The sequence below is a fragment of the Achroia grisella genome, unplaced genomic scaffold, assembly GCF_030625045.1.
Source record: "Achroia grisella isolate CSIRO2021 unplaced genomic scaffold, CSIRO_AGI_Agris_v1 utg1419, whole genome shotgun sequence".
Taxonomy (NCBI): domain Eukaryota; kingdom Metazoa; phylum Arthropoda; class Insecta; order Lepidoptera; family Pyralidae; genus Achroia; species Achroia grisella.
In genome coordinates this window covers 717,064-730,636 of record NW_026712630.1, presented here as the reverse complement: position 1 = coordinate 730,636, position 13,573 = coordinate 717,064, and the positions used below count along the sequence as shown (strand labels likewise).

The following is a 13,573-nucleotide window of genomic DNA, read 5'->3' as shown; positions in this document are numbered from 1 at the left end:
GTAAAAAAGCAAACATCTGATGGTCTTAAAAGACGGACAAAGCCACGATAAACAGCTAGTGTTGAGATATGAACGTCGGTCTATACGGACACCTGTTCGATATTGTTTATTCGAAGTGACCTCGTGGCCAGAAATAGATGGGAATCCGCATCGATTTACCTACAGATACACTCGAGTTTCGGCTGCAATATCGTACACTGCTCAATCATTTATGAGGTTCAGGGGGATAGGATTAGTGTTAGTAATGTGGACTCTTGACTCCATTGCTAGCGATGTACCATATCAGGTTTTTTTTTATGGATGATAATGGAATAGTTCACCCGCCTGCGCTAACGGTTTACGCTGGCGGGGCACCAGTGGAGGATGATAAGATGAACATGAGGTCAGGTCAGTTAGCACATCGTGACAAATTCACCAGGAATTTATTACGATGGTTTCCAGGGGGAACCGCGTGGAGGTCAACCTGACGTAGTACATTGCTAATGGGGTCATAAGTCACATTATTAACAATCCCCTTCCCCCGGCGGGGCACAAGTGGAGGATGATAGGATGAGCATGAGGTCAGGTCAGTTAGCATCAGTTAACAAATTCACCAGGAATTTATTACGATGGTTTCCAGGGGGAACCGCGTGGAGGTCAACCTGACGTAGTACATTGCTAGCAATGGGGTCATCAGTCCACATTACTAACAATCCCCTTCCCCCCAACCATGTCAGGTTGACCTCCACACGGTTCCCCCTGGAAACCATCGTGGTAAATTCTAGATGAAATTATCACGATGGGCTAACCATTGCAAGTAAGGTTAAGCACATCTTAACCAGTATAACAGTGAGACAATCAATTGGCCTTATACGGTAAAAAAAATCAAAATTATTATTGAGCATTTTTTATTTCTTTTATTGGTATGTTTGGGCTATTGTCAGATGTTTATAGCACCTGTAGCACTGCGACCTATATAGATCTATTGTGCTCGCCCTTTTTCAAAGTCCGCTACCTAGACCCGTCAGGGACAATAATTGAAGTATATTCTTAGGAGCGATGGTTTTTATCTCCTCAGGATATAGTGTAAACTTTCCAAAGGAGATATTTCGTTTATGCATGAGTGCGCTACAACCACATAGGATGTGTAGTGGCGTTTCCTCTTCAGTTTGGCAGAATCTGCAGATTTTTGTCGTGCATAGGCCTAGTTTAGCCACATGCTTGTTTAATTTGCAGTGTCCTGTGAGGGCCCTAGTCATCATGCATATGTTGTTTTTACTCAATAGCAGTATTGAGCATATAATTATAACAATAATGCTAAAACAAATAAAACTTAACAATTAAATAATAAAATTTAATAACGTCCATGAGAATAATAAATAAATAAATAAATAATAAAACATTAACATGTGTATTTATTATTCATTTCATTACTGAACTGAACAAAATAAAAATAAAGTATATGTGAAAAGATACATTACGAAAATATAGTAAAATAGGAAATAAAAGATAAAAGATTGAAATAACTAAATAAAATTTATTAAAGAAAATGGAACAAAGCAGAATAAACAAACATTATCTTTGAGATTTTCTTCCGGAAGCTTTATAATTTGTAATACCTATATGTAAACGAGAGGTAGACTCGAGATGCGCCACTAGTATTATTATTATAAAAATACTGTGTATGTATGTAATATATGTATACGCACATGAAAAGGGGGCATTTATAAATGATGTGACAAGAATTTCATGACTTTGTGACATTGACATGTGACAAGGACAAGAAGGAGCTCCATGCTCTTGTCACAGTTGGTCACATTTGTGAGAGTCCTCCCATAGTGTGTACATTATCTAACAAAATGTTTACGTTATATTACATACTAGCTACTCGTCCCAACTTCGCACGGGTGTACATGTATTATATATATAAACCTTCCTCTTGAATCACTCTATCTAAAAAACATCGCTTCAAAATCCGTTGTGTAGTTTTAAAGATTTAAGCATACATAGAGACGGACAGACCGCGACAGCGACTTTGTTTTATACTATGTAATGAAAGTGCAGTTTCAAAATTAGACATCACGACGGTCGAGGTTGGAAACCCTAGCGGTGTCCTCAGACTAAAGTCGTATCCGTCAGGCGGGAGTTGGCCTTCAGCCGCTCCATAAGTCCTTAAATACATAAATACACATAAACATATATACATATACACATCCTTTGGTTTGGAGTGCCATCTGCACTCGCCCCCTATCGTCCGGTGAAGCTGTAAAGGCCAGCTGCGGCCAACAGCATTAGAGTAGTCCGAAAAAAGCACTGTCACATATAAACGACACTTTGCATAAGCCTGGCCGTATACTTTAAACTGCAACACTCCAGTGAAAGTACCAGGATGACATAAAGGTATAGAAAGCAAGTGGTCAGATTTCCGCTCCATAAGTCCTTCCGTTGGTTTGGAGCGCCATCTACACTCGCCCCCTATCGTCCGGTGAAGCTGTAAAGGCCAGCTGCGGCCAACAGCATTAGAACCATTCATAATTTAAGAGCTACGCTCATGTATGCCAGCATTAATATAGACAATTTCAAAAGAGTTAGTGATTACACTAATAAAAGCTTACGCAACAATAACAAACTGATTTTACCTAAATGTCGTTTAACTAAAGTTAGTAATTCGTTTTATGGCAATTGCATAAGGTTTTACAACAAAATACCAGAGTCTGTTATAAAGCTGCCTGAAAAAAATTTAAATGTCATATAAAATATTTCCTTTGCAATAAAGCTTACTATAAAATTGAAGAATTCGTTAACGATAATAATGTTTTTATAGAATAACTTTAAATCCATAGCACTGACAATATTATCTGATTACACTAATAATGAGTGCGTAGCGATTTCTATGTTGATTATCGCATGCCTCTTACTTGTTATACTGTAATTATTAATATAAAAAAAACATCTATTCAAAAGAGCAACACACGAGTCTCTAGCTCATTCTTCTTGTAATGAATCTGCATTCCGAATGAGTGGTAGAATCAAAATATGACTATTCAAAAGTGCTTGTAATGAGTTTATTTGAATAAAGATTATTTCTATTTCTATTTCTTGCCTAGCTCTTGCCACTTTCCGCGATCTTCCATCATGCTCTTGAAATGTCTAATGTTTTTTTTTTTATAACACAGCGGACAAACGAGCTTGCGGCTCACCTGATGGATAGTTGAATATAAGAAAAAAAGAGTGAATATAGAAAAAAGTAAAAAAAAAATCCTACAATAGCATTTGTACAGTGACAAACACTACTAGCCCAAGAGCATATTAAAGCAACACCAGGGGAATTGCAAGTACGTTGTCGGCCTTTTAAAAAGGAATAAACTTGATAAAACATTGTCTTGAAGGTTTCAATATCTCACCAAGTGTATTAACGGTAAGGAAATACCATTGCTGGAAAAAAATAATCCACAAAAAAACAGGGCCAACGAGGCAAAAATTTCTAGAAAACCGTTCACTGTGGAAGACCGCCATTCATCCAGATGATCAGGTGGTGAAACTATTGCTGGTATTAATCCGAACAATTCCTTGTTAAAAATTCAGAACACTGAACGTGATATATGCGGTAGAAAATGCACAGAGATGCAATATCTCGCCGCAAAGCCAATGGGTCGAGTCTGTCACATAGACGTTGATTACCAATGATTCTGGCTGCTCGGTTCTGAATGCGGTCAAATGGAAGTAGCTGGTATTGTGGTGCTCCGGCCCAGAGATGAGAACAGTATTCCATATGCGGCTTGATTTTATCCAAAATAATATCAAGTATTATTTTGGATAAAATCAATAACAATTAGGCAACCTATAACGAGTAGAGTTGTTGACCTGAAACGAGAATAAATATGTGAGAAGTTGTAATGAGAATTTCCACGAATGTTTTCGAGTAACTGCGAAGATCAAAAATAACTTGGGAAACAAACTTACACAGTACTTTGTGGTTACGCCATCTTGTATTGTCAAGGGTTGTCACAATCAAATATTAGACATGTAAAAAAAATAATAAAAAAATAGTAAAAATTTCAGTCAAAATTGTTCACCGTTTATATTATGTATGCTCATATATACATATAAATTGGAGTGTCTGTTTGTAATATTGAAATAACCGTTTTTTACTACATGCATATGAAGATAAATATGATACATACACTAAAATAACACTTTTTACTATTTCTGTCTGTCTGTCTGTCTGTTTAATTATGTGTAAAAGCGCAAACATCCCATTCATGCTTCGCCTCATTTCACCTGGAAATTGTTAAGGACGGGAATTTATTAAATATATTTATAAATACATATAAATAATATTGGAGTGTCTGTTTGTAATAATAAATAACAGTTTTTTACTATATGCATATGAATATAAATACGGTATATACACCAAAATAACATTTTTTACAATTTTTGTCTGTCTGTCTGTTTGTTCCGGCTAATCTCTGCAATGGCTGGACCGATTTTGACGGGAGTTTTTTTGGCAGGTAGCTGATGTAATAAGGAATAACTTAGCCTACTTTTATTTTAGAAAAATAATGTTAAATTCCACGCGGACAAAGTCGCGGGAACAGCTAGTATTTTAATATGATTTGGTTAAAAAAAATGATATCTAATCAAATCAATATTTATTCATATCTTTTAGACATTTTTTTTTATTCTTTATTGCACTTTTAAAAATTGTACAATTTGACGAACTTAATGCCATATATTTACAGATATTTCATTAATAAATATCTGTAAAAGTCTAAAAGATCACATCACTACTAAAGATACATCATCGCATCAATAATATTTCAGTATTTGGTTGCGAAAAAAAATTAATATAATTTTAATTATTTTCTATATCTAATAATAATATATATATTTATACTAGACAGCCTCGGTGGTCTAGTGGTTTAGTACACCGATGGTACTATCCGACGGTCAAACGTTTGTATTAATGAATATGATGAATATGATTGTTTGTATCGTCGCACGTATATTATGTATATATTTACAATATAAATGTTTTATATCTGTTGTCTAGTACCCATAACACCAGCTCTGCTTACTCCGGGACTAGATGGCACTATTTTAATTGAGCAGGTTTATTTATTTATTATTTAGAGTTAGAAAAATAATCATCAAAATCTATTCACAAATCTATACAGCGTGCCGTTATGAATGAACGTCAGTTGTCTGTCCATCTTGCTGACATGTTTGCTTTTATATAATTTTTTATTCAAAATTCAAATTCAAAAGTCAATGTCTGCCAATGGTATATAGATCCAATTGAGAAGAACAAGTCAGACAACGCAAAAAAAAACATGTTGCAATGCTTTATATATAATTTTTTATTCAAAATTCAAATTCAAATTCAAAAATCATTTATTCATGTAGGACAGTTTAGCCGCTTATGAACGTCAAGTTTTTACATTATAATTTTTTTCCCTACCGTCCAGTTCGATATATAGATCCAATTGAGAAGAACTGGCAAGAAACTCAATTGAATTACTTTTTTTTTTTGGAAAAGTCCAGTTTATTTACAACACTTTGCATAAGGCATACTTTAAACTGCAACACTCCACTGTATAACATTATATAGATTTCTGCTCCATAAGTCCTTCCTTTGGTTTGGAGTGCAATCTGCACTCGCCCCCTATCGTCCGGTGATGCTGTAAAGGCCAGCTGTCTAACATTAAATGAAATACATATAAATAAAATTGTTCTGTAATATTGAAATAACCGTTTTTCACTACATGCATTTGGATATAAATACGGTACCAAGAAAACATTTTTTACAATTTTTGTCTGACTGTCTGTCTGTCTGTTTGTTCCAGCTAATCTCTGAAATGACTGGACCGATTTTGACGGGATTTTTATTGGCAGGCAGTTGATGTAATAAGAAGTAACTTAGGCTACTTTTATTTTAGAAAAATGAAGTTAAATTCCACGCGGGCGAAGTCGCGTGTACAGCTAGTTTTAAATAAATAAATACACAGTAACAAGTTATAGGCATGCGATAATCAACATAGAAACCGCTACGCACTCATATTATTCTCAGGATATTCGTATTAAATTAAAACCTGTTTAACTATATTTATACTGTGTTACTACACAGTACCGAAAGTTCAAAGATAAGTATAAAAAAATTTACCTATGTATCTAAAATGTGAACGCCCTACTTGTAAAAAGAAGCATTAGCTAAGACAGTTACAAGACTACAGACAAAGTTTGGTGGCGGACCACTGCGCAGTATGAGCACAGATGTGAACTTGTATCTACAAGTATTTATTAATTTTTTGTATCATTACATAGTATAAAACAAAGTCGCTGTCGCTGTCTGTCCGTCTATATGTATGCTTAAATCTTTAAAACTAAACAACGGATTTTGAAGCGTTTTTTTTAATAGATAGAGTTATTCAAGAGGATGGTTTATATGTATAATACATGTACACCCGTGTGAAGCCGGGGCGAGTAGCTTGTTATTTATTATATTTCAGTCACTTATATTTCATGTTACTTTATTTTAAATATTTAATAAGCAAATTACACTATCAAAGTTATATAGAAATAGAAATAATCTTTATTCAAATAAACTCATTACAAGCACTTTTGAATAGTCATATTTTGATTCTACCACTCATGACCTCACTCACTCATACCACGAAACGCAGACTTATCACAAGAAGAATGAGCAAGAAACTTGTGTGTTGCTCTTTTGAATAGATGTTTTTTTTATAACACAGGGGACAAACGTGCATGCGGCTCACCTGATGGTAAGTGATTACCGCCGCCCAAGAGCACCCGCAACACCAGGGGAATTGCAAGTACGTTGTCGGCTTTTTAAAAAGGAATAAGCTCATTTTTTGAAGGTTTCAATATCGTATCGGTTCGGAAATACCATTGTTGGAAGGTGATTCCACAATGTGGTTGTGTGTGGCAAAAAGTTTTGAAAACCGCACTGTGGAAGACCGCCATTCATCCAGATGATCAGGATGGTATTTTAGTTTCTGGTGATACTCAGCAGCTGGTATTAATCCGAACAATTCCTCAGAACACTCCCCGTGATATATGCCATAGAAAATGCACAATAATTACAGTATAACAAGTAAGAGGCATGCGATAATCAACATAGAAACCGCTACGCACTCATTCTTAGTGTCTAGTCTAGTGTAATCTGTTGTAATAATTTGTTAAATTCTATTTAAAAAAAATCTATTAAATTAACAACACATCCAACATGATATAAACTCCAGTATAGTAACAGACAAACATATAAAATAGGTTACAATAACAATAAATAAACACGAATTTGAGGTGTGTTCCCTAACGAACCTGTGAACCGTCGGCCTTGAGGTTTTCCACACTCAACAATCAACACAGATCTTGTTATTGATACCATCTATACATATAAATAAAATTGGAGCGTCTGTTTGTAATATTGAAATAACCGTTTTTTACTACATGCATATGACTATAAATACACAAAAATAACATTTTTTACAAATTTTGTCTCTGTCTGTTTGTTCCGGCTAATATCTGAAATGGCTGGACCGATTTTGACGGGACTTTTATTGGCAGGTAGCTAATGTAATAAGGAGTAAGTTAGGCTACTTTTATGTTAGAAAAATGAAGTTAAATTCCACGCGGACGAAGTCGCAAATACAACTAGTCTTCTATAATTTCTTTCATCCTTTCATTTCTTATAATCTATTATGTTTTATAAGGCACGCGTAAAAGTAAACATGTAAGAGATAAATAGAGAAATTGATAAGAGTAAATAATGTATCTTTCCACTCACTGCTTGTGTATCCGAAGTTATCTTCTTCCTCGGCGTCCGCTTCCTTCTCTTCTTTGCTGCGTTTCACTGCTCCTGCTGAAGCTCTGTCGATCTAAAAGAGAAATATTTCTCCATTTGTTTATTTCACTTGTATTGCTATAATATTATTTATAAGTAATATATCTTTGAAATGGCTGGACCGATTTTGACGAGACTTTTTTTGGCAGGTAGCTGATGTAATAAGGACATAGGCTACTTTTATTTTAGAAAAATAAAGTCACGAGTATAGCTAGTAATAAATATAATAATAATAATATACATACATACATAAATCTAGGCGGATAACACAGAATAAACATTCACGACATACTACCATCAATACATATAAATAAAATTGGAGTGTCTGTTTGTAATATTGAAATAACCGTTTTTTACTACATGCATATGAATATAAATACGGTACATACACAAAAAAACCACTTATTACAATTTTTGTCTGTCTGTCTGTCGGTCTGTTTGTTCCGGCTAATCTCTGAAATGGCTGGACCGATTTTGACGGGACTTTTTTTGGCAGTTAGAAATAAGGAGTAACTTAGGCTAATTTTATATTAGAAAAAATCTTTTATTTTAGAGAAATAAAGTTTAATTCCACGCGGACGAAGTCGCGGTATCAGCTAGTATATAAATAAATATAAAACATAACTACACACTGAAACATAAAATGAACATAATGATCTGGTGACACCAGCAGTCAGACACCTTGCATTGCCCTGCATTTGGAGTGCAGACACATAACAGCACAGTTTTATGAGTTTTTTAAATTTACTTTTAAAAATCTACACAGTTAAAACTACTGAACGGATTTTGATGAAACTATACAATAATATAGCTTCATTCATCATTCATACTTTAAGATCTACTGTTGTCGGAGCTCTTGCCACTTTCCGCGATCTTCTATCATGCTCTTTAATTCTTGTAACACGACTCCCATTCTGTCTTTCATTTGCTTGATGTAGCTGTTCCTTGGTCTTCCCCTCCCCCTCTTTCCTGCTATTTTTCCCTTAATAATAATTTTCATGAAATCATCGTGCCGCAATCAAGTGTCCCAAATTTTTCCTCGTCTATTTTAGGTAATATAACTTATACGTCAGAATAATTCATAGACTATAAAATTCAGGCGGGTGAAGACGCGGTTAAAGCTAATACTTTATAGTAATAATAATCTCGCGGCTTCGCTCGAGTTATATTATCCCCTTAGGGGTGAAATTTATCAAAATCCTTTCTTAAGGGATGCCTACGTCATAGTAGCTTTATGCATGCAAAGTCTCAGCCCTATCGGTTTAAAATTGACAAAGTTTCATACAAACTTTCATCCCCTATTTTATCCCCTTGGGGGTTGAATGAAAATGGGAGTCGTGTCGTATCAAGAATTAAAGAGCATGATGGAAGATCGCGGAAAGTGGCAAGAGCTCCACCGACAAGAGCGTAGCTCTTAAATTATGAATGAATGAAAAGGGGGTTGAATTAATCAAAATCCTTTCTTAGCGGATGCCTACGTCATAACATCTACCTGCATGCCAAATTTCAGCCCGATCCGTCCAGGGGATTGGGCTGTGCGTTGATAGATCACATGTCAGTCACCTTTGAGTTCTATATATTTAGATACATTCTGTTTTTCATTCAATAAGTAATTTTACAATAATTACCTCAACACCTTTATCTGAATATGTTCTGCCACCGAGTTCCCTTTCATCTTCTTCATCGCTACTTTCTGAATCAGAGTATACAGGTTTCTTCTGTTCTTCTGACGTGGAATCTTTTGATTCTTCCTTCTCCGTTTCTATTTCTGTTTCTTTTTCATTCTCTGTATCGCCATCCGATGTCACTGTTATCTGTACACAATTGATATTATCTAAATTAATGATATTATGATTTACAAAATTGAACTTAATTAGTAATATTAATCATAATAACTGTTCAGGCACGGTTGTACGAATGTGTGGTTCAAAATATTATTTCACTACACCAGTACAGCCAGAGAACAGAAAATATTCATTAGCTAACGATCGTATACGCATAATCGTACGTATTCATTGTAAACCATTTTCATTTAATTAAAAAACTATCCAGGAATCTTTGACTTTTATTACACTATCAAGGTCCTCTGCTCACGAAAAGGAGTAATCAATTACTATTATTTAGTATTAATATATAATAGCAGGTTCATAGAAATAATCATTTTGTTTAATCACCATAATAAGCATACCACAGAAAAGATGACTTTTGTTTAATCAACCTCTTACTAAGAGCCAAGTGTGTTAATTACACACGTATATCACCGATACATACCTTTGAAATGGCGTGAAGTGAAAGTAATTTTCATTCCGAAACCTGGCAGAGGTGACTACACACAGGCCAAGTTCTTTCGACCAATTAGTCTCACATCGTTTTTACTAAAAACAATGGAGAGGCTTTGCGACAAAGAGATCAGAGACCTGATATGTATAAACAAACCACTGCACACCAACCAACACGCCTACAGTGAAGGCAAATCAACGGAATCAGCACTCCACAGCGTCGTAAGTCGCATTGGTAACTCGCTAAACTCAAAGCAGCCTACCCTAGGTGCCTTCATAGACATCGAAGGGGCCTTTGATAAAACGAACTTTACCAGTATCAGTCGCGCTCTTGCCATACATGGAGTACCAACAACTCTCATAGAATGGATAAACAACATGCTGAAAAACCGTGCAATTCAGTTCACCGTAAACACTACCACACGTGGGATCGTAAGTAGAGGATGTCCACAAGGAGGGGTCCTGTCGCCACTCCTGTGGAACTTAGTCGTTAATGAACTCATTGAGGAGCTCAACGACAACGACCTCTACACGGTAGGTTACGCAGACGACATTGCTGTACTTATATCAGGAAATTTTGAGGGAACCTTATGCGATCGCATGAGAGAAGCCTTCAGAACAATAGAGAGATGGTGCGAAAACCATGAACTCTCCGTGAATCCTTCTAAAACAGAACTCATCATGTTCACCAACAAAAGAGTTCCAGGTACTTTCAGTTTACCGAAACTCTTTAATACAGAACTTAAACTTAAGGAGGAGGTCAAGTACTTGGGAGTCATACTAGACAGTAAACTTCTCTGGAATAAACACCTTGATCACAAATTAACGAAAGCACAATTGCATTCTATCAATGCAGGAAAATGCTTGGTAATAAATGGGGTGTCTCCCCGAAAATAACTCTCTGGCTATACACATCAGTAATAAGACCAATGCTGGTATATGGGGCCTTGGTTTGGTGGACAAGGTCGAAACTTACGACCACAGTCAACAAACTAAGATCTTTCCAAAGACTTGCGTGCTCCTCAGTTACTGTATGTATAGGTCAAGGGGTGTAATGTTAAGGGCTATTTCCATTGCCAACAATGGCAATGGAAATAGCCCTTAACATTACACCCCTTGACCTATACATACAGCAAGAAGCAGCTATAGCTGCCACAAGATTATACCATCTTGGTCTATGGGGCAAAAACCATTACAGTTCTCACACAACCATCCTGAACCAAGCAATCGAATATGAACCTTTGATTGCCGCTCCGTGTGACAGAACTCAAGCATACCACTCGTTTAACAGGAAATACCAAATACAATTGAAGGAGGAGGAAAGGGACCAATCTGCAGTAAATGAACTACGCATTTACACAGATGGCTCCAAAACACAGAACGGTTCAGGAGCTGGGGCACATTCCCTTGACCTCAACATGAACATATCTATACCGCTCGGCAAACACAGTTCGATCTTTCAGTGCGAATGTGTTGCCCTGACCGAGGCAGCAAAAGCCGTGTACAGGTTAGGGGTCAACAATTTCAACATTAAATTCATATCGGACAGTGCAGCCGTGCTTAAAGCACTACAGAACAGAAAATCCAACAACAAACTAATAATCGAGTGCCACATCGCCCTGGAAAAAATTGCAACGCACAACGGAGTAATTATCCAGTGGATAAAGGGGCACAGCGGATCATATGGCAATGACGCCGCGGACGAACTAGCGAGAGTAGGATCCGGTATGGTGGTTGCAGGCCCCCTCCCGCTTATGCCAATACCATTCTCGCAATTTCGCACCTGGATTCGCCAGAGATCCACCGAAATACAAAACCAAAGATGGAACCTAACCACTGATTGCAAACAATCTAAAGTGGCAATTCCAAAAACGAACCATCGGTTAACAACACGTCTACTTAATCTAGATAGACAAAACCTCAAAATAATGATAGGGACAATAACGGGCCATTGTTCCTTAAACAAACACTTATACAAAATTGATGCTACAGACAGCCCCCTTTGTCGGGGCTGTTTTGAAGCTGAAGAAACGGCGGCTCACGTAATCCTGGAGTGCACGGCAGTGGCCCAACAACGAAAACAAATCCTCGGAACGGTGAGGTCGCTCCGTGAAGCCTGCGAAGACACCAGGAGTCTTCTGCGCTTTTGGGAGGAGCTTGGCTGGCTACGTTAGTAGTCTGGCTCTACACGCACAACGGCCCGAATGTGAGGCTAATTGCGGAGAATGGAGTCCAACATACGATACGATACGATACGATACACACGTATATCGTTTCTTCAAGACACATAATAATAATAATAATAATCTCAGGACAATTCACACAGCGCCATCTAGACCCAAGTTAAGCTAGCTAAAGCTTGTGTTATGGGCACTAGATAACTGTTACAAATACATAGATTTCTTTTGTAGTAAATACATAGAAAACACCCAAACCGATACAAACAATCATACTCATGAATACAAAAGTTTGTGCAGTGCGAGGAATCGAACCCGCGACCGCGACGTAAAGCGGTGTGCTAGAGCGTTAGACCACCGAGGTCGTCAAACACATGATTTTAAATACTCAGCCATAAAACTGTGATGAACACTGTTGCTTTCCCGCCGATTACTTTATTACCTTTTCCCAGCGGTCACTCGATCAAATTTGATAAAATGGTAATAGCAACTGTTGCGGTTATGGAACAGAACTTCACTATTTGCGTTTACAACGCAAGCGGGTTTTATTATTTTTTATTTATTTCAGGCAATTACTACTTTTTGCCACGCACAACCACATTGTGGAATCACCTTCCAGCAATGGTATTTCCGAACCGATACGATATTGAAACCTTCAAGAAAAGAGCTATTCCTTTTTAAAAGGCCGACAACGTACTTGCAATTCCCCTGGTGTTGCGGGTGCTCATGGGCGGCGGTATTCACTTACCATCAGGTGAGCCGCATGCTCGTTTGTTTGGCCCATCTGATGGTAAATGGTTACCGTAGCCTATGAACGCCCGAAACACCAGGGGTATCACGTGCGCTTTGGCGACCCTTAAGAAACCCTTTTTGAAAAACCCCATGCTGTAGTCTCGTGGGAAAACCTCGGCAGGAAGTTCATTCCACAATCTAAGTGTACGCAGGAGGAAGCTCCTCTGAAACCTCACTGTTCAGGACCACTTAGGTTTCAGCGCGTGGAGAAGAATTCCCTGTCGATGAGAGGTGCGATGGTAAAAGGTGGCCGTAGGCATCATGTCAAACAATTCATCAGAACACAGTCCGTTATATAATCTGTAGAACACACAAAGCGAAGCGAAGTCTCGCCTCAAGCTAAGTGGATTGGGATCATCGAATTCTCATAGCACGTCTCTGAACCGAGTCAAAAGAATCGAGCTGGTATCCAGGTGCTCCCGCCCAAAGATGAGAGCAGTACTCCATGTGCGGCTGAACCTGTGACTTATATAACTTTT

General features: G+C 37.2%; 1 protein-coding gene across 1 annotated transcript in view; it reads right to left on the bottom strand.

Annotated features, from left to right (window-relative positions):
- Positions 1-13,573, bottom strand: part of LOC131855421 (inaD-like protein) — a 232,420-nt gene that overhangs the window by 101,079 nt on the left and 117,768 nt on the right. Inside the window, exons 23-24 of the mRNA XM_059206696.1 lie at positions 9,475-9,660; positions 7,790-7,880 (exon numbers count right to left, since the gene is read on the bottom strand). Of these exons, the coding sequence (XP_059062679.1) occupies positions 7,790-7,880; positions 9,475-9,660 (277 nt within the window). The remainder of the gene's footprint in view (positions 1-7,789; positions 7,881-9,474; positions 9,661-13,573) is intronic.